This window comes from Plenodomus lingam (genome assembly GCF_022343315.1).
Source record: "Plenodomus lingam strain CAN1 chromosome Unknown contig_13, whole genome shotgun sequence".
NCBI classification, from domain to species: domain Eukaryota; kingdom Fungi; phylum Ascomycota; class Dothideomycetes; order Pleosporales; family Leptosphaeriaceae; genus Plenodomus; species Plenodomus lingam.
This window is the reverse complement of record NW_027093931.1, coordinates 1200578-1225210: the sequence shown is the minus strand read 5'-3', so window position 1 is coordinate 1225210 and position 24633 is coordinate 1200578. Positions and strand designations below refer to the sequence as shown.

Here is a 24633-nt window from a genome sequence, read left to right as displayed (position 1 = left end):
ATAGGAGGTTATAAGTTAGCTCTCCTATTACTAACTTTTTAATAATCCTTTAAAATATAGTTTAACCCTAATCTAGTAAGATCCTAGTAGATAGAGCTTTAAGATAATCCTATACTATAAGCTACCCTTTAATATTAGGAATATTATATACCTTAGCTTATGTATATAGGATTATCTACTCCTTCTACTAGTAATTAGTGTCTTAGCTACTTAACTTTACCTTAGTAAGATAAGCTTTATACTATAATCTTGCTAGTGTTATAGCACTTAAATTAGTTAGCGCTAGGTTATTATAGAGTACTTAGATAAGTGCTTAGAGGGTTACTCTTCCTTAATTAACAAGCTCTATATAGGCTAGGGTAAGGATCCCTTAATCTACTATATTATTAACCTATATAAAAAGGTTCTAGATTACTAATAACTTTAATACCTAATCTAATAAGTAAGCTTAGTACTAAGCTATTTAAAGTTTATACTACTTGCTTATTATATTAGATAGCATAATATCTATTAGTATATTAGGCTTAATAGGTTTATTCTTAAAGTGGTTTTTAGTATCCTAAGCCTTAGGGTCTACCTCTACCTAGATCCCTTTAGTTAGGGCATAGTATCTAAATTAAATATACTAGGTAGGCTAGTTAGTTAATCTAGTAAGTAGGATATCCCCCTTTAGGATTTAGTTACTTATAGTAGAAGAGTAATAAGTAAGCTTCTGCTTAAGAAATAGTATAAAGAAAGAGTAAAGCTTGCTAGCTTAGTGTCTAAGTTAAATAATACGCTTAAATAGATAGGACAATCTTTAATAAGGTAAAGCGCAAACTAGGCTTATAACTATAGAAATTTAGATTACTAAGGTTAGGAATAATTTAGGAGATAGATTATTAGATTATATCTACTATAATTATACTTATATATATAGAGCTTTAGCTACCCTTACTAGAAGGTGAATAATTAGTAAACCTTCCTTACTAGAGCTCCTACTTTTTATTAGGCACTTTATAGTAAGCTAGCAGTTGATTAGATAGTAGTTTATACAGGGGTATTAATTAGGATTAATTAGATTAAGATGCTCCGTGATCTAGTTAATATCCCTCCTACAATAGAAACTTATATGGCAATCTAAATATATCCACGTTTATTACTATTTTATCTAAAAGTAATACCTAGCTAATAATTACACTATCTAATATATTATATTAGTAGAGAACCTAGCTAATATATATATAAAAGCTCTACTACGCCTAATATTAGAGAAACTTAATTAGCTTATCTTAGAGCTTACTATCTAATATAGACGTTTTCTTTGTATATTTATAATTACTATAGATTTAGGGGACTGTTATTTCTATATCTATAGTGCTTACCTTGTATTAGCTATGGTGCTTACCCTGATAAGGTGGTGACTGCCTACCACCATTGGCGACTCCCCTATCCCGGGTTGTCTGGGAGACACCCATTTGGGACTAGTGGGGATATCTATATCTAGCCACCTTGGCTTCTCGTCCATAGATTCTTTAATCAATACTTTCTCATCACATCACTACATGACTGTTAGCTAAGCGGATCTTCTAACTCATCATGTTGCGATGCCACTGTCACCATCATGAGGCGTCCGGTACCTTGGTTGATCAATGCTGGCTCAGAATCCATGCAGCAGGGTATCCCCGCACCTTCGAGAATCTCAACAACGCCTCGAATCTCGCGGGCGCCATGCGAGTCGGGTTCGACACCTCCGGGATAGCCCTGAACCGATTCATCGCCCAGTGGAGACATGACGACGTTTGGACCTGTGGGAGGCGGTCGGGCCAGCATTCTATCGATGCCCTCTCTCGTTATAACATGTACGGGCATGTTGTCATCGTCAGAACTTTCGCTCTGTGCGCGTTCGGTAGTAGTCATGGCCAGACTGTGTACATCTGCGTTTTTGCGATCTGCCATTATAGAGTTGGCACTTACGTGGTATATTGATACATGGCAGTCTCTTAACGACGGCATGAATTGGCTGCTTTCGGGCGTACGCGGATAGAGCTTGACGACTTGCAGTTCATTGTCCAATCATAATGTGCCTCTTCAACGTCCTGCAAATTAACCTCGCATCGGTTCATACGTTCAATTTATAGCTACTAGACTTGACCCTTATGTGGCACGGTGCCGCTGTTTACCACAAGTATGTCGTGAGCGAGTTGGAGGCTTGATACATTATTGTAGTACCGGTAGACTAGCTTAGAAAGCAGTTGCCTATAATAAATCAGATAAGTTAACCCTAGAATTTAGAGTCACTACAAAATTGGTCTAGATTATATACATACTTTATACAATAATTGTAAGAAAGTAGGATAACCAATAGAGCAAGGAAGCTCCTGTATTAAGTGAAGGAGATAAGGTGTCGTTAAAATATAGGGACTCCTTTCCTTGAGCATTTAAACTGTATCTTTTTGTTTCTCTTTCTGTTTTCTTGTTCTTGGCTCACAAGGCTATTCGCCTGCGTTACGGGGCACGACCAAGACAGAAAAGGAACTTGAGGATATCCAGGCCATGATTCCGTGCAGACACAGCTTGCAATTAGATTACAGTAATCGGTCCTTTTCATAGCTCACCTGACTGTTGCATCTATTGATACGATGATGCAGAGATACGAGATACTGCTCTCATAGTCCTCATCCCCCCCTAAACCCCGATCACATCTCCCATGTCACCCAACACATCCAATCCTTCATCCTAACATGCATCCTTGTACTTATGCCTCGTCCTATTCTTGCTTGGTTATGGTAATGACATGTTCTCTCTGATCCGTCTCCTGGTAAGCGCGGTGTGCGACTCATGCTGCGAGTGCAACAAAGTTCGCTTTATTCTGTTGTCGGTAACATGAGAGCCTGTCTGTATCGAGGCTAAGGATGTGCTGAATATTTATATTTTTACTATAGATGGACAGATAATTGGAGTCGTTCATGGGGAGAATGGATAGTTCGTTGGATTCGAATAGTTCAAACAGGATACGTTAAAGTGGGAGTTCTTTTTTCAAAATTTTGTAATCTATTTTAGCAGGGTTGTTGTTCCTCTGTTTCTTTCTTCTGCCTTCTTTTTAGTCCTCAAATAAATTTTAAATGGGCCAAATCAACACCTATGTCATACTATTTGACTCTATCAAACCGACATAGTAGACAATTTGACGGTTGACCCTTTTGCAACGGGATATAGCGTAGTAAAGCTGTGCCTTAACACAAGGCACCCCTGCCTACCTCCCTACCAATAAATCCTATGCTAAATACCACAGTACTATGTCTACTATTTTGGATGAGCGGCGTTAACTTAGCGGCGTTAATAGGTTCGCGGACTTAGGCGGCGTTTCGAACACTGGCAGGGACCCAGTAGAGCTCTACATGAAGGCTATGAGCTACATTAAAACAATATTTAGGAATGCGCCTCTGTACATTAGCTCTATAATCTTCACCAGCCCAGTCTATATACCTGATTGCTTCGTGATCGAGCTTCCAAAGCACAGTGAGTCATACAACAAGCCGGAGCAATTGAGCCATACGAGAAACACACATGTTTCGATCAACAACTTCGCCTACCTCAACTATCAATGGTGTGAAGAAGTCAGGAATTCTCAAGGATGATGCCCCTGCTACTGAAGAAAGAGCCATGTATGCGCCGCAACCACCACCCGTTTCTTACCCGAAGGGTATAGAAGTTTTGGCTATCATGCTTGCTCTCGTGCTGAGTATCACCCTCATTTCTCTAGATCAGGTGAGTTCCACTGCCCCAAGCTTTTCGCAAAGTCGTCTTTTACCAACCCACCATGGACTCGTGAGCTGATTCTCTCGATTTAGACCATTGTTGCGACCGCTATTCCCAAGATTACCGACCAATTCAACCAACTTGATGATATATCGTGGTACGCATCGGCATATTTTCTGACGCTTGGAGCGTTCCAGTCACTGTGGGGCAAAGTGTATAAGTATTTTCCCCTCAAAACTAGTTTCCTAGTGGCGATCTTTATCTTTGAAGTTAGAAGTTTAATTTCCGCTGTGGCCCAAAACTCAGTGACGCTTATCGTTGGACGCGCAATCTCCAGACTTGGTGGCTTGGGTATCGCGCCTAGAGTATATACAATCTCTGCCTTCGCTGCAGAGCCTACAAAACGAGCTACCTACACGGGGATCATTAGTATGTCATATAGTATTGCTGCAGTCGCTGGGCCACTCATTAGTGGGGGACTTACAAACAGGGCGTCGTGGAGATAGTGAGTTTACACTTTGTATTATAAAACTGCACTAATTTCAGTCATGGAATCGTGGTATAACTGGGCCTAAGCTAAAACGAGAATTTTAGGTGCTTTTACATCAACCTTCCAATTAGCGGTCTGGCTGCTTTCGTCATCCTACTCACTTTCAAGACTCCTCAAGCAGTTAAGGTGGTCGATACTACGCTCAAGGAGAAGCTTCTCCACATAGACTTCTTAGGGACGGCGCTTGTGATGGGTGCATCACTTACCTTGCTTTTGGCTCTTCAGTATGCTAGTGTAACCTATGCGTGGAACTCCAGTGTTATCATCAGTCTACTCGTCGGCTTCGTTGCCATAATGATGGCACTAACCATAGTAGAAATATGGCAAGGCGAACGCGCTATGCTAACCCCACGCCTTGTGCGCTAAAGGAGCGTCTAGGTCAATGCCGTATAGGGCTTCTTCTTCGCTGGCTCGTATTTCGTTATCCTCTATTTTCTGCCTATCTACTTCTAAAGTATCGACAACGTTAGTCTAATTAGCTCCGGTGTGCGCAACATTCCTCTTATTGTCCTGTTCAGCATTGCCACATATAGGTCAGGCACTATTATCACTAAGATAGGTAATGCAGCACCTTATCTTACTGTTAGCTCCGTGATCGTAACTATCGCCACTAGCTTATTCTTTACCCTCAACATTAACACCTTGACAGGCAAATGGATAGGGTATCAGATCTTTGCGGGTTTTGGCTACGGCCTCGCTCTGCAAGTCCCGGTCATTGTTGCGCAGGCTTTTGCTACACCAGCAGATATTGCTCCCACGACTGCGATTATTATATGTGAGTTGTCCTTAGCCCTAATTTATCCTAAAACTAACTTTGTCCCTTTTGCACAGTCGCTTAATCTCTAGGTGGTATATTCCTGCTCGCAGCCGCGCAAGCTGGCTTTGTGAACCAGCTCAGACAAAGACTTGCAATTACCGCACTGAGCGTTAATCCTATCCTTGTCACGGAAACCGGCGCCACTAAGCTGCACCAAATATTTTCTAGAGCTAAGCTAGAGGGTGTTATCCGTGCCTACGCATAGGGTCTCAAGGTTGCCTTCGCAATTACTATCGCGGCCTGCGGGATCACTGTTCCTGTTAGCTTGTTAAGCAAGTGGGATAATGTTAACGCGAAGGGCGCTGCTTAAGAAAACCATGCAGAAGACTATACCAAGGAGTTACTGCCATTTCTCCGTTAGGACACTATCTATCTGGTACGACAATGTGACTAGATTAAAAAAGAGAGCGGTTAGAAATTCTCAAATAAACTAATGTATCCAAAGAGGAATTGGATTGTTTGAGGCTAGCTACCTTATGCATTTAACTAGGAGTCTAGGACTGTCAAGTGGACCAATCTTGTCGTGCTCTGCAAAACCTATAATGTATCAAAGCCAAGTACGCTTTGTGAGAGACTGTTAACAATATGCCGTTAGAATAACAAAATGAAAGCATTATAGGTAGTTTAGGGTACCATATTTTCGGCCTGCGTACAAGTCCCCCACGCATCTTGATAGCCTTCTATGCATTTATAATTATTGTGGGCAGTAGGAACATAGAATAGAAGTTCCTTCTTTTTTATCATCAAAATTGTGTTAGATAAAGTCAGGTCGTTCAAATCAACCCAGTCTGACGATCAAGGAACCTTCACTACTAGTATTCTACTGTAGCGTCTTGGCAGCATAACAGATAGCTAGGGGTGGGGCCTCAGGAGTATGTCCTTGGATTTAGCTTAAATCCTTAATCTAACGTACAAGTTGACCACCAGTACTTGTACAGAGATTCTGCGCTAGCCTAAAACTATCTAGGCAATAAGCAGGTACATATCGCATCATGCTAACGTCGTATGAGGCTTGCTATATAATAGTTTGTTTTACTTAGTGCACTGTAGACCAACTGCCTAATATTTCATAATAAAGAAGTTCAACGCCTTATCTTCACCAAAGACCTCGTTAAGGTTCTGAATTCCCAGAATCTTTCGCGCGAGCACCGCTTTAAAATTATCCCAGGATACGTTGACTAAGGGGCGGTTCCAAAACAGTATAGCACTATTGATAATTACCCCCAATGCGCTACATACTAGACTTGGTCTTAGTGTAGGCCGCTCTCAAGCCTTCTTTGTTTCGTCACGCCCACTAATTGACACGCAACACGGCCCCCTTTTGCGACATGTATTTGAACACTCTGGCCAGAACATCAGGGATGTTAGCTAGTCAACACGAGGTTTAAGCCCCATTATCTACTATCTAGCAAGCAATAGAGATTCCAAGGTCACCCGTCATGCCGAAAAGAATGTACGGCTTGTCGGTGGCGAATGTCCCCTTGCGCTCAGTAGTACCTTTATCGACAGTGTCCTGTTTTGCCACCTCAACAGCTGTATCTGTAAACGCACCATTAGTCAACTAGTTATTTTGGCGGTTCTTCACTGTAGACTAACGGTTAAGGCTATCTAGAGGCAGGACCTTAGGAATGTAAAAGGCGCTGTCTATGAGTACGAGATGGGGTTCGTAAGCCAAGAGAATTTCGCTTGGACTAGGCTAGCCCTTTCTAGTGAGTCCCAGAAGAATCTTTGCGAGAAGAGATGGCTCAAGAGATGTTGGCTCGTCGATGTTAAGGAATTACAGCCGCAAATCACTACGTTCAGCCAGCAGCTTATGTCCTAACCCCACCGACACATTTGCCAGTAGATTCTTGCCCCAAGCCACACCTGAGGTCACCCACAGGATAGCATTGGCATTGCGGAAGACAGTGTGCATGGCTTCGAATCTTATCTTGGTCATTTCGCCGAAGACAGGACTTTCCAGGTCGCAAAGACGGAGCACAACTCCTCCAATAGGTCACTTGATATCCTCGAGTCCTATAAGATCACACCAGGAAACACCCCCGTGAGAACAGATGGATGTCTGTGATTTGGATGCAAGTTCCAAGACCACATCACTGACTACCAAAACATGGCCGACTGGCCGGTCTGCCGGACGTGAAGCGACGAAAAGCGGCGCCCGAAGTACTTGGAAGTTCTCGTTCATCGCATGAGATATGATGACGGAACAGAAGAAAGGCGTTGAGCTTATTGCGTGCTACAACATAGAGAGCGCTCCATTGCTGCGCATCTTCCAATATATCATCTGAACACTCTGCCTTAATAAAGATTAAACTTTCCTGCTTCAATCTGGGGAAATGTAGTCCCTGACCTACTTCATCAGGTTTCGTCGATGCTTGTTCATAAGTACCAGTTCAGAAGGCTTGATCTGGCTGCGAAGCCTTCGCAAGTAGAAATAGGCCATGCGCACCAGAAGCTCCCACAGTACCTCGTCCTCTGGAGAGAACTTGGTCTTAAGACTAAGCTCGATTCCGTGAGCCGCATCCCTTACCCACTTGTTGGTTGCATAGAGCCACCGCTCCCCGCCTTGGTGTAAGGCGGTTTAAGGACTCTCCGCATCTGAATTTGGACGGTTGCATCGCTTGCGTTGAAAAGATCTACATTACCTGTAAGTCTCTTTTCTTGTAACATGTAACAAAAGCAGAGTGCTGTCTGCTGTAAGAAAATGTGGAGAGGCTGCTGTTATGCTGATACGGAAAATTAATGCCTATGGGAAGATATACTACCCCAAATTTTCCATCTTTTCAGAGCGAAAAGGCGGTCGAAATTTCCATGAATGGCAGTATCAAGGAATGGGGGATACACAGAAGCATATATTGAACTAAAGTATAGAGGGGCAAGGGAGGATACTACGGCGTGGCCGAGGTGACAATCTACCAAGGTAGCTTTGAAAGGCTCAGAATAGTTGTAACCCACTTTTGACAGATAGGAGTAAGGTTTTTCTCCATCAAAGTGTTCATAGGAAGTAGCTTCTTATTCTAGGTACTTAGAGCATCTTTTGAGGAAGGGCCTAACAAACGGCGCAGGCCACTGCTGAAAATTCCTAGTATAGAGCTTAGCGCTAAGATTATAACTAAATCTCTTTCTACTTTTAGAATCAAGAGTAATAAACATTACCATCAATATACTCCTTTTGCAATATAAAGCTATACCATACTAAAAACTCTCTTAATATACCATAGATATCCTACTAAAGCTACGCTATCCTCTGACACAAAGTGGCCTAAAATCAGGTAGATCTTGTGCTAGGCTATCATCAGCTAATATTTCATTAATTAGAACTTTAGCTAGAGCGTCTAAAACATGTGATGGCATGATTTTTGTAACTCCGGAATCATCGCATACACATTCTTATCTTGACCTAGGACTCACTACTCCCACCACTGCTAGCCACATGCCCCGCCTCACATATCCAACTATTCACGCACCCTAATCGCCCGTCCCCTTCCCCTTCATTTCCTATACTGTATCCTAGTTATAAAAATAGAATGTTAGATAGAGACACCGTTCACAAAGTCCTATACCTATGTCTCCAACTACCTAACATCCAGGATCGATACCCCTACAAACAGCAAGTCGGACTCGTAATTCAGTGTCCAGTATCGTATATGGAGACCCTTGCAATCTAAGGTGTATTCAATATTGTTTCGTATATATTGTGTTGGGCAATGCAATCTCCCAACGAAATATGATGGTTGAAAATGGGTTTATCTACATCTCGGAGAAAGCCGTAACACTATGTTTACAATAACGCCGTCACAAAATGTAGTATGATTTGCGGAGAGCGATATTTCGTACATACATGTATTATCCAAGTCATTTCATTAAATGTACCTGCTACCAATTACTCAAATCACCACATCCATCTATCCCGCGCATATGGCGCGTCTAGCTCATGTATATGCTCGTGTCCCCGTTCCTCCATCCATGATCACATTCGGATGATTCCCCACTCTAGGCCTAGTACTCCGCCAACCTGAGTCTCCGGCCAATGTTCCTGCGCACAACATCTCGCTCGACCAGGGGCTCAGCTTCCCGGTTTGCGTTGAGTGCTTGTCGTAGCATGCCTGCATCGAAGAAGCCATCTACAAATGAGAGATAAGAATCAGCAAATGAAAATAATGGTAAGAGAAAAGTTGGGTGATATGAGGGCAGATAGTGATGTCAATGAAGTCTCGAAGGTAAGAGGAAAAGCTTAAAGAAACATGATTGGGCGCAAACTTGAACGGGAGAAAACATCAAACAAAGATGAGAATCAAGACGTGTAAAAAATTGGCTTTCGAGCAGCTGGAATGGTGGACCGTCTTGTCCGTATTGTTTTTACACGCGTAGGACGGGCCGGAGAGCTCACAAACACCGCTGTCATGGGCTTGAAAGGGGGAGAATTGGGTGGGGTAGGTGGTAGAGTAATACGGGGAAACGACGACTTCGAGACTTCATCAAGGCTAAGAGAAGGAGGGGAAGGGGGAGTCCTACATCCACCAAGTCCGTCGTCATCTTCGTCATCAACGATACTTTCAGTAGGCGTCTGTTGCTTTCCGGCGGCATCACCTAGAATGATCCGGCCTCTGCTCTTGACACGGTTCGCTAGTGGTCGGCTCTCTGCTTCGCGTGCGCGCGATGCAGTTTTGTCTGCAGAGGTGCCACGCCGCTTGATCTGGCGGAGTAGCTTGCGGATTTCCAAAAAGTACGACTCAAGGGCATCGATGTATCGCGATGTCTGTCGGTGTTTAGAGGAAGCACAGATGGAGATGCTGCCATCTTTGATGATGTACCCGATACCAAAACCGTCACCAGATGTCGGGCCAAAGCCAAATTGGCGAAGGGATGGATTACCACAGTTCGAAGTTGAGAGAATGGTTGTGTTGATCTTGTCCCATCCGCTGTCTGCAAAAAGCGCAGGCATGGAATGCTGCATATGCGGTGGCGATGAGCTCGACATACTTCCGTTCTCAGAAACTACCGAGTTGCGTTGGGGTGAACCAACTGCAGATGCCTCGGGACTTGAAGGCCGTGTAGAGTCCCAGCCGTCGCTACTAGCAAAGTCTGCAGACTCGTCCATTGAGCGCTGCCAGATACAGTACAGTGCGTACAGGTGTCTGTCAGGTCCTTGAGCTTTCGCACAGATTTTCGTATTCTCTGTGTGTTTCTGGCACGCCTTGCGAAGCGCCTCGATCTTCTGTGCTGCTGGATTTTCGCCCCAAAAGGTTGTCAGAAACTCCACCGATTCATCTGTGACGGGACGAATAGCTTCAGTGCGACCGTGGTAGTACACCTTCGTCATAGCTGGCTCATAAACACACTCTATTTTACCATAAAGACCGTAGTAGGCTGCTTGAAAGGCCATCTGAACGAATGCGTCCGGTGAGAAGCCCATCGAAGTCATGAAGTTCTTGCCGTAGTGGGGGAACTCGAGCGTTGCAAACTCGTTTTGCTGGATAAGATCTGCCAAGCGGGTCTCAGCAAACCGCAACGCTGTGCTCAGTTCAGGCAACATGTCCCACTCGAGCTTATGTGGTGTGGTCTGGACATCTCCAAAGCTGTCAGGATCTCTTTTCGCAGGGTCCGGACTTGAGGAAGCCCAGAGGCTAGGTGCACTTCCGTTGATCGTCCTGGCAAAACGGAGGATCGTGTCCGTGTATACGTCAGAAGCAAATCTAAGTACAGTATGACCATCGACGCCAGTATGTTCAAAATTGATACCTGCACTCCCGTTCTTACACACAATGATCTGTAGCTTGTCATACCAGCGGTTCGTACATGTGCCCACTTGGACGCCACGCTCGATCTTACTAGTACCACATAGCATATTCATGCAAAGATCAGCTCCTGTCTGCGGCTCAGTATAATCGAGACAAAGTACAAATAGGGCAGAATCGACAATGTTCAGGCAGTCGGAGTTGTTGGACCTATCCTCCCGGTGGAGTACATCTCGCAGTCCAGCCCAGACTTTGCGATTCTCTGTACTGAGCACGCCCAAAGCTCCTTTCGCGGCTTCTTGGATTGGGACTTCCTGGGCGTCTTCGACGATGACTTGCAAATTCAGTGCAATGTCTTTTTCCGTCATTATCAAATCATGGTTGTCGTCCAGAACATCGAACCAGTAGAACTGTCCATAGCACATGACGACTATGTGCTTTGATGTTGGGTCCTGACCGATCTGGCACCCATGTTCTGTAGGGATTCTGGCTGTGCCAAACAATCTCGAGTATTGGTACATGCAAAGTGGCTGACCGCGCACGGTGTCAGGTGGTAGTTCCTCTCGACGAACAGCTCTCACGAAAGAAAGTGCCGATACGACTAGGGAGGCTGCACGTGTGACCTGGTTGTTGCGTGCTGGTGTGGGATCATCTTCCAGTAGGAAAAACGGATTTAGATTAAGAACCACGGGATTGTCAAAGTTCAGATACGAATCGTACCCTAGTAAATGGTCAGCGCATGTGCCTGGAATATGAAGGATGACGACAATCCCAGGTGCTGCCGCTTGCTGCATGAGCTCCGAATAGTCCATCGAATTTACGTACAAAACTGCTCAATGTAGTTGTTCCTTCCGCTAGCGTATTTCTTAAGCTTTTCTTGCAGTATGGGGCCATCCGACTTGAGGAATTCGTTCACCGACAATACGGTATCGTTGTGCTCTTTTGGAGACTGTAGAGGTTTCAAAGCGGCAAGGTACTTCTTGCAGGAGCTCTCAAGCTCCGGAATGGGTAGCTTTGGAAGGCTGTCCTGGTGAGCAAAGGTAATGCCCGGCTTGGAATTCGGGTTCGTGGAGTGTGCTAGTGGTGCCTGTGCTTCAGCAGAGAAGGATTGAGTGCTCTCTTTGGCGGATGCTTCAGACCGCTCTGTGCCAGTCACCTGGACCGTCGACATCTTAGCGGCTGATGCCAAGGTATCTTCTAGAGATGAGGGTTGAGTGAAGGTGCGGACTGCCATGGCAAGGTCAGTTAAGCGTAAAGAGGCGAGATGGAGGTGGCAATATTCAAGTGCCGCAAAGCACTACGGTAAAAGTAGTGGCAGTCTTGAAAACAGTAGGCCGGCATGAGTACACGAGTGGTTCGCCAAGAGCGGAAGCTGCTCGAGGATGGGACAGCTCTTATAAGGACAAGGACGAAAGGGAGGCATGGCTCAAGGGTGGGTCTGGCTGACAGCTGGGCATGTGAAAGGCGGTACAGGCTGGTATTAACGAGCATGAAGATCCAAGAGGCTGCTTGAGTAGCCGACCGCTGAGCCGGAACGTGACCCGTACCCATTAGACAAGAGAGGTGAATGACCCGACAGCGTGAGCCAACGAGGCGCCCATGCAAGGAAATGCAACTTACCAGTAGCGTGGGCCCATGTATATGGGGATGCAATGGTATTTTCGGGTTCCGCCGATGGGATTTTTCCAACTGCACGGTCAATGTCACAGAACTGTATGGGTTACTCACTACACTTTGTCTGGGCCCTTTCCACACATGTACACGAGCCAGTAAATTTGAGGATAAAGAGCCGGAAAATCTCTGCGGCAGTGAAAAAGTGTCAAGTGCTGGACTGATTCGGTCAAGAGGATACAGCAGATAGCGCAAGGCTGGTCCGAGGTGTACCGGTAACTACTAGCGACCCTGGTGGAAATCAGATGGCAAGCTCACGGACGAGTGGAAGCGTCGGTGGTAGAGCGAGAGCTTATAAAGTAACGGCGAAGGGCGCCGTCGCGTGCCTTGAAGAACAATTAGCCGGCTGTCTGATTGGAGAAATAGACGATCCTATTCTGATTCTGGATAGCTAGCTGTGATGTCCATGGCATACAAATGCAGATAGCTGCTGGTAAAAGGGCGATGAACTGCTATGACCGGCTGTACTGTGGTATGCGGTCATTGCTCAGAAGCTGCACTCTACAACAGTTACTGTGTTCCTAGTAGTCAGAGGCAGCTTGAGTGCCAATCTCTAGGCGCGTCTTGTCCTGTGTACCGCACGAAGAAAGGGATTGGCTCAGTGGCTGAGGTCTGCCATTCCAAGAGCCAAGGTTGGGCGTGTGGGAGCAGAAAGCGGGGATCGAAGCTTCCATGCGGCCTGGGCGCGGTGACGTCGGGCGCGGAGAAACGGAAACCCCCACTAACGTTACTCTACTTCTGCCTACTGTGTCGACTCTGCCTACTCTGCCTACTCTGCCGACTCTACACAGTACTATGGTACCGCTACCTACACACCTGGGCATACTATTCGCAGCATATCGTCACCCCGCGCCAATACCGCCACTGCGCTCTTGGACTCACCTCTTCTGTGAGCTCTCCGACACCTCTGGCCCGCTTACCGGTACAATACCCACGGTTGCGCGTGCCATCCGCAGAGCCGCGCAGATGCTAGACCTTGGTCGCCCATGACCGACCTGCTGCAGGTACTGCCTGACTTGGACGCAAGACCATATTCACATCTACTACCCTCGCTCGACAAAGCCCTCATCACCACCAATGATCTCCTTACTCTCGACGCTGCTGATGTGGCCAAGCGCGCCCAGCTGCCAGCTGCTGAGTTGAGGAAACTCGCCGATGCTGTCCTCCTCGCCCTTCACCGGCAACTCGGTTTCGGAGGAGGGGAAGTCGCCGGTAGTTCCTCCTTCCTTGCCTCATCTACCAACAACCCAGACGTTTCCAAAGAACGGCTAGGGTTCATCAGCACTTTGGACGAGGAGCTGGATGCTGCTTTGGGTGGCGGAATCCCTCCTGGCTATTTGGTAGAAATCACTGGCGAGAGGTACGTTTGTTGCTTGCCGTCGTCTTTCTTGGACCATCTCATGTACTCATAATACCAAGTGGTGCCGGCAAGACGCAAGTACTACTCACCCTTTTGCTTGCTTCCCAATTGCCGCCTCCGCTCGGTCTGGGCAAATCAGCCATCTACATTTCTACTGAAGCAGTGCTCGCAACTACTCGTCTTACCCAGCTGCTCTCCAATCATCCAGCCCTTGCATCACGCCCGGTTGCTGAGAGACCCTCGCTATCGCGTATCCTCAGCATACAGACCCCTGATCTTGAGTCGCAGGAACATATTTTGCGCTATCAGCTTCCTGTCGCTGTCAAAAAACATGATGTTGGTCTTGTCATCCTTGACTCTGTTGCTGCAAATTATCGTGCCGAATTTGAGAAGAAAGGGCCCAATGGTGCCGCTGCCTCCATGGCCAAGCGAGGCACTCAGCTAGTACAGCTCGGAGCCTTGCTGCGCGACCTCGCGCGTACTGAAGGGGTCGCAGTAGTGGTTGCGAACCAAGTGGCAGATCGCTTCAGCAAACCTCCTACATTCTCTGCCTCTCGTACCACTTCAAGCAACAGCCAGGGTAACGTACGCACGGCCTCTAGCAATAGTCAGGGAACCTCGCATGAAAATACGCCTCTGCCGTTGGGTACAGCTTCCCAGCTTGAAGAAGATATAACGCTTTCTCCTGATCCTTTAACGTTGGACCATCAGCAACGATGGTTTACCGGGTGGGGAGATTTACAGCACGAACCATCATATGCTCAGAAAACACCGTCGTTGGGGCTCGTCTGGACGAATCAACTAGCTTGTCGAATAGCTCTTCTCAAGCTACCTGTCTTTGCAAACAGGCCTTTGATCCACAATGTCAATGGAGAAGACCAGTGGAATGAAGAAGATACACATATCTCAAAGTGGCGAAGATGGTTCAAGGTTGTCTTCGCACCGTGGACCCCGCCTTCTGAAGGGAGAGGAACAGAATTCGAGATTGCGAAAAGTGGCATCAGGCATGTCTCGAAAGAGAAGACTAAACAATAGCCAACATACAGATGACGCTATACTCGAACATCTTACAGCCCTCCAGTGATGTCGCAGATACAGGCTACAAACGACGAGGGTCCCATATGTGAATGAAAAACAAACTCTCTTGCCAGTTCTAGATAGGCACCTGGCAACATTTAAACTTGCTTAGAGGCTGTCCACATCTGTCAGTGCCCCTGCGCCTCGATTTACGCCATGTCTTCAAGGGATCTCTCCTCTTGTCGTAGGAGTGACACGTACCTCGTTGCTTTTTCTCCTCACCATAAGAACTCACCATCCCAGCACACCTCTTCACCATGGCCCATCTCAATCAAAACTCTAACTCCATGACCATGTCGTACCTCCCGCAACACCTCTCTCTTCCCACGATAGCAACCCAGTCCACACCCACCTTTCACCCCTTTCCCCACCTTCCCTATGAACTACGCATCAAGATCTGGGCATACGCAATCCCCGACTCGTTCCTCAAGACGGCGATATCGTTCAGCGAAGGCCGAGGTTGTATTCGCCTGTACAGGACTGGGTCAGGAGACGAAATCATACCGCGCTTTTTTCCCCACGCGAGGATCTACCCGGTTTTATTCGCCGTGAATCGCGAAGCGCGGTTTGAAGTCGCGAGGATAGACGGCGGGACGTGATTACCGTTGGACTTGTTTGGGTTTGGAGAGAAGGAGCGAGGTTGTTGTGGTGGGAAGGGGAGGATCTATGTGAATTTGGACAAGGAGAGTGTGGTGCTGTGTGAGTTTGTCCGAGGGGAGGAGGTGGTTGGGGTTTGGGGGGAGTGTTGGGCGAAGCCGATTTGGAATTTCCAAGGTGACATGGGGATGCATGTTGTTGTGAGGTGTAGGTAGGGATGGAGAAAATGAGAGCTCCTTGCAATGGAGGAAATCATTGGGGAAATCTACATGTCTCGTAATTGATGAAATATCTAGCCCCTCCTGCTCCTCGTCATCCACACATATACACGCACACTCAGCCACCTCTGCCCCTACGTCAACTCAACTCAAAACTCAACTCCACCTCGCTCCTCCACTCCCTCTCAAACCCCCTCAACACCTCCGTCCTCCTCCCCGCCATCTCCCTCCCACACTCCGTCTTCATCATCCCCTCCAACCGATACAACTTATCCGCAAAATGCGCCACCACCCTCTCCATCCCCTGCTCCGGCAACTTGGCCGCCCCAAACGAAAAACACCGCCCTATGCCCACCGCCCCAATCGCATCCAACCGATCTGCATCCTGCACAATCGCCAGTTCCGGGTGCTTCTGCAGCATGACGCGCACCTTCTCCGGGTTGCGCACTTCATGCGAGTAGCTGACGCAGGTCACGATATCCTGAACTTTGTGCGCGAGGGCCGCAGGCGCGCCGTGCTGTTGCAGGAGCGTGGCGATGTAGGCTTCGCTGTCTTGGTCCGGGGTCGCGTATTTGTGGTCGCCGACGTCGTGGAGGAGGGCGGCGAGGTAGAGGGCGGTGGGGTCGTAGGGCGTGGTTGGGTGGATGTGGAGTTCGGATGTGTGGATGAGGTGGGTGTTGGAGAGGACGCGGAGGATGTGGGCGTAGTCGTGGGAGTTGTCGTATTGTGACATGTAGGTGTGGACGTAGGTGTTTATGGCGGTGAAGAGGGGGAGGGAGGATGGGGGGATGGGGAGGATGGGGAGGGGAGGGGCCATGAGGAAGGGAGGGGCCATGAGGAGGGGAAGTGGCTGTAAAGTATAGGCAGGTGGGAGAACAGGTGAGATAAGTTTGTAGTTTATGTTGCTTGTGGGTTCGTCTGTTTCGTTTTTGCGGTGGAGACGAAAACAAGGAAGATTTTCGAGTTCTCGACACCGCAGTTGGAGATTGAGAGCGAACTATGAGTGGACTCGAGTCGTGTCGTGTCGCGGGTATGTTTTTTAGTCAACGCGTAGTCACATGTTGAAGAACCTTGCCTATTTTGGGTCGACAAGTGCCCTTTGGAAGAGATGAGTTGATGGCAATAGAGATTTTGTAATAAGTTTGAATTCCTAGCCGGTGATCTGATGATTACTGAGAGGGCTTCAGGGCCGCCTTGTTGTATATCCACGTGGTGTGGCCATGGCTGCAGTGGTGTGGAACCGCAGTGTGACTGGCATTAGTACAAAACTGAGGAGAAAGCGCGAGAATGTCTGTTGAATCATGTAGATATCAAGATAAAGGCGACAGCTTTTACTGTAGCAAGTTCACGGATGCAATGTAAAGACATGCTCTCACGGTACTTCAATGACCAAAGTGGTGCATGACAGTCCGAGGAAACACTGGGATCCTGGACCTCGGCACGATGACTTCACCACGTCGAACGCGCCAGCCCCCTTGTGACACCTCCCGCCAACATCCACTCGGCGCCCACTATCACCATCGCAGTCCACCGCGGACTGGCGTGACCTCGACAATGTACAAGCAGGCGACGCAAAAGACGAGCGAGGTGTTGTCGCTGCCTCCGCGATGGCTGGGCATGTACTCGGACTTCATCACCAAGAACAGCAGCGCAGTGTCGCAGATTGAGTCTGCATTGCGATCGCTAACCTACATCATCCCCGGTAAGATCCAAAAGTTCACAGAAACCGCTGTAGATACTAATCTTGAACAGGCCGCTTCCGGGAGTCCGAAATTGCGTCAGAATCATGTATGTTGGTGGATACCAGCAGAGGCATGATGAGATGGAAATGCTGACAGAAGTACAGTGCACAGCGGCGTTCAAATACTCTCCCTATATCATGATTCTCTCCTCTCAAAAGCCATGGCACAAATGCCCGGAACGCGACGACAGCCGCTGACCCCGCACCACCGATATACAAAGTTCTGGATCGAGAAGTCTCCCACATACAAGCGTATTGCAATAGTCCTGCAGATGATCCAATACACAGAGCTACTGTGGGAGATGGCTGCGAAGCGAAAGGGTGAGAAGATGCGGTGGCGCGTAGTCGTCTTGTTGGAGATAGTCAAGGCAGTGTGTAGATTACTACTGCTACGGTTGACAAACTCACGACCGTTGCTATCGCCGCCACTTCCACAAAGGGAGGTCGATCCAAGTTCTCTCGAGGAGCAGTCTGCTGCGGCCGATGGTATGGATACCCCACCCAGTGAGCGCTCGGTAGAGGCGGAGAATTGGACGATGCCTAGGACAGGACTCTCCATGCCCAGCCTGCCGGACTCGTCAGACATCTCAAACTACCTCCTCTCCAAGGTGCTCACTGCAGACGACATTAAACCCCCCAAGGCACTGCTTCACCGTGTCAGTGGAAAGGGCGAGCTTGCAGAAGTACTATACATTCTCCGACCGGTCGCCTACGCTCTCGCTATGCAACACTTCAAGGGCGACAGGAAGAGCTGGCGGCCATGGCTCATTGGTGTCAGCATCGAGTATGGTGCCCGACAACTTGCCAAGAAGGACTTCCAGGAACGACTAGCTGGTGGGCTTCGTGGGTTGACTGGACTGGAGCGTGAGGAGCTAAGGAAGCGCGGCTGGCAAATGGGCTGGTGGGCCATGCGTGGGGCCTTCTATGAGAACATTACCAAGTACGTACATGCGATGCAGATGTCATGTTGAAGCTAACGGCTGATAGGGGCTGGATACATTCTATCACGCGCAAGCTCAAGAACAAGCCACTTCTTGACATGGTTGGTGGTGTCATTGAGGACTACGAGTTTCTCTGGGATCAGTACTACTTTCCAACAGCGACGCTGTGATTTCCCAGGCCATTTAGGCTATCGACTTCTTTTTTCGCTGCGCTTTGTATGATTGGGCTCAGACGTTTGGGATCACTGGCTTGATCTGATGCGCATGGCGTCGTTTACAGTACACTTTTTATTGCAGCTTTCGAAGATACCAAGCAATTAAACCATTTTGAATAATACATCTACTAGGATGAAACAGCTTAAATCATCAACTATCCAAAAACCTTATTTTGCAACAAAGCGCATGGCCCATATCGCTCACTGTGACACTGACGCACTGCTCGACTGCCTAGCGTGGAGCTTTGGCCACTGAACATCTCACAGTTCCGAAAGCTTGAGTTAGTCGACATTGATAATAAGAGGCGCATCAACAACATCGCAACTCGGCCCCTCACCAAAGCACACACTCGTACACCCGCCAAACTCCTCAACCCCGGATCAATCCTCTCTAAACCTCGGCCTACACTGAGTGCGCACCCCAAAGATGCCCGCAACCACAGCAGAGACGCTGTCACTTGTGACCCGCAACGTCTCGGTCGCGCCCCTCGTGCTCCTCTCCGCAGCAGATCACTACGGCCGACAAGCAAAAGGATCACGGAAACGAGTAGTCGGTGTGCTGCTGGGCCAGAACGACGGAAAGAATGTCCGGGTGTCGAACAGTTTCGCTGGTGGGTAAACTCCCCACACGACTTTGTTTGCCGCCTCTGCCATGCACGGACAGTGGCGGCCTGGAAGGCGGAGTTATAACAAGCTGACACCATCCTAGTTCCCTTTGAAGAGGACGAGAAGGACCCCTCAGTATGGTTCCTGGACCATAACTACGTCGAGTCGATGAACGATATGTTCAAGAAGGTCAACGCGCGGGAGAAGCTCATCGGCTGGTATCACACAGGGCCCAAGCTGCGAGCGTCAGATTTGGAGGTCAACGAGCTGTTCAAGCGATACACGCCAAACCCACTGCTGGTCATCATCGACGTGCAGCCAAAGGAGGTTGGCGTACCGACGGATGCCTACTTTGCCGTGGAGGAGATCAAGGATGTACGTAAATCTGTCACATCACAGCCACGGCAATTGCGCTATGAATTTGATGACATGAAGAAGATCGAAAGCCGAGAACTAACAAAACATCTAGGACGGCACAGCAACCTCAAAAACCTTCGTACACACCCCCTCCATCATCGAAGCCGAAGAAGCAGAGGAAATTGGCGTAGAGCACCTCCTACGCGACATCCGCGACGTAGCTGTCGGCACCCTTTCCACACGCATAACCTCACAACTGCAATCCCTCCAAGGCCTGCACCTCCGGTTACGCGACATTGGCCAGTACCTGCAAAAAGTGCTCGACGAAGACCTACCCGTCAACCACGCCATCCTCGGCATCCTCCAAGACGTCTTCAACCTCCTCCCCAACCTCTCCTCCCCCAAGCCGACACCCGTCGCCGGCACCACCAACGGCATCGGCGCCGCGGCCGGGCAAGCTGCCGCCCTCGATAATGGCGAACTCGCTCGCGCCATGAGCATCAAGACAAACGACCAGCTCATGGCAATCTACCTGTCCAGTCTGATTCGCGCTATTACCGCCTTTCACGACCTGATTGAAAATAAGATTCAGAATAAACAGCAGGCCGAGGATAAGGAGGCGAAGAAGGAGGAGCCCAAGGAGGGCGAGGAGAAGAAGAAGGAGGATAAGGCGGGTGCGGAGGGGAAGGAGGCGGAAAAGGGCAAGGAGGGGGAGAAGAAGAAATGAGAGGGTTGGGGGATGGGGGGATGTGGTGGTCCCTTGTCCTTGTCCTTTTTGTCCTTCTTTTCCGTCCCGATACTTCTCCTGTGATGTGGGCATTGAATGTGTATGATTGTATGCATGAAGAATAATACTCTTGGGAAGAAAATAGAGCGCCATGTTGGACAGAGGCATCGTGTTTGCACCCCCTTGAACGTGTGTGTGTGCGTGTGTGTGTGTGTGTGTGTGTGTGTGTGTGTGTGTGTGTTATGTACTTTCAACCCACCCGCCAAACAAGCGACATATAAACTCTAGGGATGTAGAAACGTATTTCCTGTCCTGTCCTGACCTGTCCTGTCCTACCCCATCGCACCTGATACCAAAACACAGTTTCTCCTCTCCCACTATTCCGCGGGAGAGAAAAGGAATGGATGAAAATGGCGAGATGGATGGGGTGTTGAAATGGGTAGATGTCAGGTCGATTTACTTGAATGTGTTTGGAATATTCATGTGTAGAATTTGTCGTGGTGCCTTGATGTACGGCTAGGTGTGAGATGTGTTGGGTAGTGGGATGGGGGATTTCAAGGGTTTAGGGATATTGCCTTGATGTATTTCTCGAGTTTTCCATTTATCCATCTATCAATCCATCCATCCATCCATCCTTCCATCCATCCATCCTTCCTTCCATCCATCCACCCACCAACCCAAACCCTCACTCCCCCCACCCCGCCGCCCACCCCGCCGCCTCCCCCACACCCCCCTTCTTCTCACACACAAAGCGACCAAACAAGCCATCGCACTTCTCCGCCAACACACAAGCCAGCAAATGCTTGCACACGGGTGGCATACCCATATCAAGACTGACGCCGCCAAAGAGGGTTGGGGATTGTGTTGTGGGCGTGGGTATGAAGGCGGGGTGAGAAAGGTTGGGTGTGGTGTTGGAGTTGGGAATACTACTGATGTCGGCGGGAAAAGCATTGAATGCAAAAGCCGGACATGAGCAATTCCAAGCCGTGAGACGGACTTGGTAAAAGATGGTCGTGTCGATGGAGGTGGAGAAGCGGGTGGGGCGGGGAGGGGCGGCGGATTGGACGTAGTATATCGTGTTTGTGGTGGGATTATGGATATTAGGGTTGGGTAGTGGGATCTCGGTGTCGGGGCTCGGGAGCTGGTCGGGATTGAAATCAGTCATGGTGTGGTCTTGCTGGATTGTAGTCGGGGATCGAGGATGTTGCTGTCGAGGGTGATTTTGCTGCGCGCTGGTGTCGCTTGTCCGATCATTGTTGGTTTCCTCGTTGTTGTCATCGGCATTGCAGATGTGAAATCGCGTTACGAGACGGCGGTCGAGGAGATCCAAGGCGGGTATGAATTCATTTGGGAATAGGACCTGGAGGGCGAGGAATTGCTTCTTCACCTGATCCGACGCGTTCTGTAGTGGATTCCCGACAGCAACGGAAGCAGCGGCAGCATCTTCGGTCAAGGATAGTGCTGACAGCGAGTTCAACAATTGTGTCACGAATTGGCGGGCCGTGGGCAGTGTTGCTGTTGTCAATGGCATCGCAGGCAAGCTCCCTGCTCCCAGCACGGCATCGTGTGCGTTGTTTCCTCGAATGGGTTGATAATGACGTCAACGGGAACAAGCAAAGGTTGGTTTAAGGTTAAGGGAAGTTGCGGGATAGCGTGCGGGCACGTGAAATGGGCGTAGATCAGGGTCCACCTGCGATTCAGATGCGGTTTCGTTATCGATTGCTGTGGTCTGGCCTCGGGGGGAAGTGGAGGTCGACAGTTGTCAATTGATTGTTCAGCAACTGCCACTTACTTTGGCGCCCAACCATATCCTCTTCTGTTTTCGTGACAGGTAAACAAGCAAACAGTCCGGTGAAAGCGGAGACTCCCGCCAGCTCACGCAATCGTGTGCTTGGCTGGACCAATGTGATAGCGTCATTCTCGGCCAGACAATTCCAATTTCGTCCGACACTGCTGCTTACTCTTTCTACCGGCAAGGCTGCCTAAACCGTCATCCTTAATCATTGTTTATTCATAACATTCTTGGAACTTGCTCGTCAACCCATTACTGGCTTCTGACTATTCCGGGGACGATTGCAAGGGCATTCAATCTATTTCAGGCATTTCAGGCATTTCAGGCATTTCAGGCATTTCAGGCATTCCCGTCAGACAATGTCCATGGACCTGCCACAGTGGTACGAGGCGTGCCTCTAGGCCTGACGCCAGTGACGCAGTGGTAATGACAGGACCCGCAGAGCAGTGTTGTCCAGACTTGTCGAAACGAGATGGTGCGACTGGCAATGATGGACGACGACAAGCTGTAAGCGTGGAGGGCTGCAGGGACTCATCGGTCCCATCTGCCATGCTCCCGAGCCAGGGCAGCGAACGACAGGGTCATCTGCCAGCATTGGCCTATCGGGATCATGTGCAGCCTTGGGTCTGGCGATCGCCACTACGAACATGGCCGGCGCACATGGCTAGACCAGCTGCCAAACCGATGTGTTCCACAGCCATTGGAGGATGTGGTGAGCACGTCAACGAGGACAAGTCGATGACTGACGCGCATGGTTCGCCGGCAACCCCTCATCATCAATTGATGCCCACTCTGGATGACGAAAGGGGATTTCCGGGCTGGGTTGCTAAGGCGGCAGAATGAGTGTGGAGGGGAGGGGCACGGTACCTTTGAGCAAGGCATTGCACCTAGTTGGTACACAGTTGGTCAATGGGCCATTTGGTCTGACGCTGACAGGCAACCGCGGGACGACGGTCATTGGCGGCTTTGTGCATTCCTGAAACAAAGAGCGGCAACAGCGCTGAACCCATCCGGCCGCTCAGTGCGCGAGTTGAATGAATGAGTGAATGAATGAATGGATCAAAGCTTGGAAGGGGATTGATGGAGCGAGCGAGTTGAGGGGTAAACCCCACATGGCCGATAACGATAAGACACGGGCCCAGACAAGCCGGGGTATGGGGTGATGGATGACCTCTCTCCAGGCCCAAAAGTCGCGAAGGTGGTGTGTAGAGCGATGGGCCTCGTGAGCGTTTGTGCTAGGCATTGCGCAAGCAGAACCAGGCGCAATGCCGTCATGGTGTGGGAATTCCGGGGGGGGGGGGGAAACTCTATGGGATTGTGGGTGTGCTGGGGCATCTGTCCTGGTCCGTGGTGTCCTGCTGAGCCTAGAGCCGCTTTCACATGCAACCTGTCAAAGAACAATGACGGTGGAGGAAGCAAAGAATGCAGGCATGGTCTGGTTCGTCTAGCAGGGGCGATGCAAGTCACAACCGACTGCCCTGAACCCTCTGGCCGGCTCCGTAGTGGTGGCGCTGATAACCATGTCACAAGACCAAGACCCATCACCGGACAAGTTGAGACGAGGCGACCTGGGCGGCTACTTCGGGAGCAGCCATGGAGCAGCAGCCGCAGCAGCAGCCGTGTGCAAGCCCTCGCTCTGCCATTGAGTTTCTTTTGCGAGGTCAATTGGGGAGGTGGACCAGCGAGCTGGCTTTGGTGGTTGCTTGCTTGCTGATGGAATGTGGACAGTGGACGGATGGATGTGGAACCAACCACCTGTTGTGTACCTACAATACCTAGCCCCATCTGCCTTGACGAGCGGTCAGGATGTGCGGAGATGACGGCAGCAGTGGCCGGGTTGGAATTGGGGGGTTCATGTGGATGAGTACTACTACAACGACAACTACTCTACAGCCAACTACTTGTAAACAGCTACTGCGTTTTTCTGGTACTGTTACTATGACCATGATTAGGCCAGGCGCTGTGACACGTCGAGGGCTTTGGGGCGGCCCAATTGCTGGGGAGCAAGGCATGCATGAATCAATGCGGCAGCAGTAGAGTAGCAAGAGCGGGAGATGCGATGATGCGCATTCAAGGCAGGCAATGAGAACAGGCGACGTGGATAGGTGAGGGTGGAGGATTATGTACCGAGTACAAGGTGGCAATGGCATGAGCAGGGGGGCGGGAAGAGAGAGAGAGAGAGAGAGAGAGAGAGAGAGAGAGAGAGAGAGAAGGGGACTCGAGCAGAGGGTTGTGTGCACACTTGCACGCACAGTGGTTCGGGCACCGTATGCATCGACCTCTTGCTGGCCTCTAGGTACCTGCTTAGGTGCCGTAGTTGGCTTTGTACTGGCAACGCGACTCACTGCACTGCACTGCACTGCACTGCACTCCACTTGATTCAATTCAATTCAATTCAATTCAATTCAATTCCACCCTCCATTCAATGCACACACCCACGGACTCGTCTGAGCTCTCTCCTCTTTTGTCTTACTCGGACGTTTGC

At 49.1% G+C, this 24633-nt stretch overlaps 11 protein-coding genes across 11 annotated transcripts; 6 read left to right on the top strand and 5 right to left on the bottom strand.

Annotated features, from left to right (window-relative positions):
• Positions 1 to 1537: 1537 nt before the first annotated feature.
• IAQ61_002017 (uncharacterized protein) lies at positions 1538 to 1938 on the bottom strand (the record flags this gene model as incomplete). The annotated part of the gene is made up of 2 exons (XM_003833835.2): positions 1538 to 1540; positions 1600 to 1938. The coding sequence occupies 2 exons, from the start codon at positions 1936 to 1938 to the stop codon at positions 1538 to 1540; spliced, it is 342 nt and encodes a 113-aa protein (XP_003833883.2).
• A 1603-nt stretch (positions 1939 to 3541) lies between these two features.
• Positions 3542 to 5418, top strand: IAQ61_002016 (uncharacterized protein; the record flags this gene model as incomplete). Its single annotated transcript, XM_066095363.1, has 7 exons — positions 3542 to 3750; positions 3834 to 4246; positions 4363 to 4648; positions 4685 to 4704; positions 4747 to 5066; positions 5138 to 5292; positions 5314 to 5418. The coding sequence occupies exons 1-7, from the start codon at positions 3550 to 3552 to the stop codon at positions 5416 to 5418; spliced, it is 1500 nt and encodes a 499-aa protein (XP_065954847.1). The 5' UTR covers positions 3542 to 3549.
• A 1095-nt stretch (positions 5419 to 6513) lies between these two features.
• On the bottom strand, positions 6514 to 7606 carry IAQ61_002015 (uncharacterized protein; the record flags this gene model as incomplete). The annotated part of the gene is made up of 5 exons (XM_003833833.2): positions 7463 to 7606; positions 7109 to 7333; positions 6890 to 7063; positions 6705 to 6799; positions 6514 to 6647 (listed from the first exon to the last, which is right to left on the bottom strand). Exons 1-5 carry the CDS (start codon positions 7549 to 7551, stop codon positions 6514 to 6516), a joined length of 717 nt encoding a protein of 238 aa, XP_003833881.2. The 5' UTR covers positions 7552 to 7606.
• Positions 7607 to 9402: 1796 nt separating this feature from the next.
• Positions 9403 to 12080, bottom strand: IAQ61_002014 (uncharacterized protein; the record flags this gene model as incomplete). The annotated part of the gene is made up of 2 exons (XM_066095362.1): positions 9403 to 11591; positions 11672 to 12080. The coding sequence occupies 2 exons, from the start codon at positions 12078 to 12080 to the stop codon at positions 9403 to 9405; spliced, it is 2598 nt and encodes an 865-aa protein (XP_065954846.1).
• A 1197-nt stretch (positions 12081 to 13277) lies between these two features.
• On the top strand, positions 13278 to 15189 carry IAQ61_002013 (uncharacterized protein). Its single transcript, XM_003833829.2, has 2 exons — positions 13278 to 13877; positions 13937 to 15189. The coding sequence occupies exons 1-2, from the start codon at positions 13504 to 13506 to the stop codon at positions 14910 to 14912; spliced, it is 1350 nt and encodes a 449-aa protein (XP_003833877.2). The 5' UTR covers positions 13278 to 13503; the 3' UTR covers positions 14913 to 15189.
• A 22-nt stretch (positions 15190 to 15211) lies between these two features.
• IAQ61_002012 (uncharacterized protein) lies at positions 15212 to 15553 on the top strand (the record flags this gene model as incomplete). Its single annotated transcript, XM_066095361.1, has 1 exon — positions 15212 to 15553. The coding sequence occupies one exon, from the start codon at positions 15212 to 15214 to the stop codon at positions 15551 to 15553; it is 342 nt and encodes a 113-aa protein (XP_065954845.1).
• A 355-nt stretch (positions 15554 to 15908) lies between these two features.
• Positions 15909 to 16604, bottom strand: IAQ61_002011 (uncharacterized protein; the record flags this gene model as incomplete). Its single annotated transcript, XM_003833828.2, has 1 exon — positions 15909 to 16604. The coding sequence occupies one exon, from the start codon at positions 16602 to 16604 to the stop codon at positions 15909 to 15911; it is 696 nt and encodes a 231-aa protein (XP_003833876.2).
• Positions 16605 to 17212: 608 nt separating this feature from the next.
• On the top strand, positions 17213 to 18946 carry IAQ61_002010 (uncharacterized protein; the record flags this gene model as incomplete). Its single annotated transcript, XM_003833827.2, has 4 exons — positions 17213 to 17471; positions 17522 to 17557; positions 17616 to 18450; positions 18498 to 18946. 4 exons carry the CDS (start codon positions 17213 to 17215, stop codon positions 18619 to 18621), a joined length of 1254 nt encoding a protein of 417 aa, XP_003833875.1. The 3' UTR covers positions 18622 to 18946.
• Positions 18947 to 18976: 30 nt separating this feature from the next.
• RPN8 (proteasome regulatory particle subunit) lies at positions 18977 to 20356 on the top strand (the record flags this gene model as incomplete). The annotated part of the gene is made up of 3 exons (XM_066095360.1): positions 18977 to 19277; positions 19361 to 19647; positions 19742 to 20356. The coding sequence occupies exons 1-3, from the start codon at positions 19094 to 19096 to the stop codon at positions 20354 to 20356; spliced, it is 1086 nt and encodes a 361-aa protein (XP_065954844.1). The 5' UTR covers positions 18977 to 19093.
• Positions 20357 to 21041: 685 nt separating this feature from the next.
• IAQ61_002008 (uncharacterized protein) lies at positions 21042 to 21887 on the bottom strand (the record flags this gene model as incomplete). The annotated part of the gene is made up of 1 exon (XM_003833825.2): positions 21042 to 21887. The coding sequence occupies one exon, from the start codon at positions 21885 to 21887 to the stop codon at positions 21042 to 21044; it is 846 nt and encodes a 281-aa protein (XP_003833873.2).
• Positions 21888 to 22574: 687 nt separating this feature from the next.
• On the top strand, positions 22575 to 22991 carry IAQ61_002007 (uncharacterized protein; the record flags this gene model as incomplete). The annotated part of the gene is made up of 1 exon (XM_066095359.1): positions 22575 to 22991. One exon carries the CDS (start codon positions 22575 to 22577, stop codon positions 22989 to 22991), a length of 417 nt encoding a protein of 138 aa, XP_065954843.1.
• Between the last annotated feature and the right edge of the window lie 1642 nt (positions 22992 to 24633).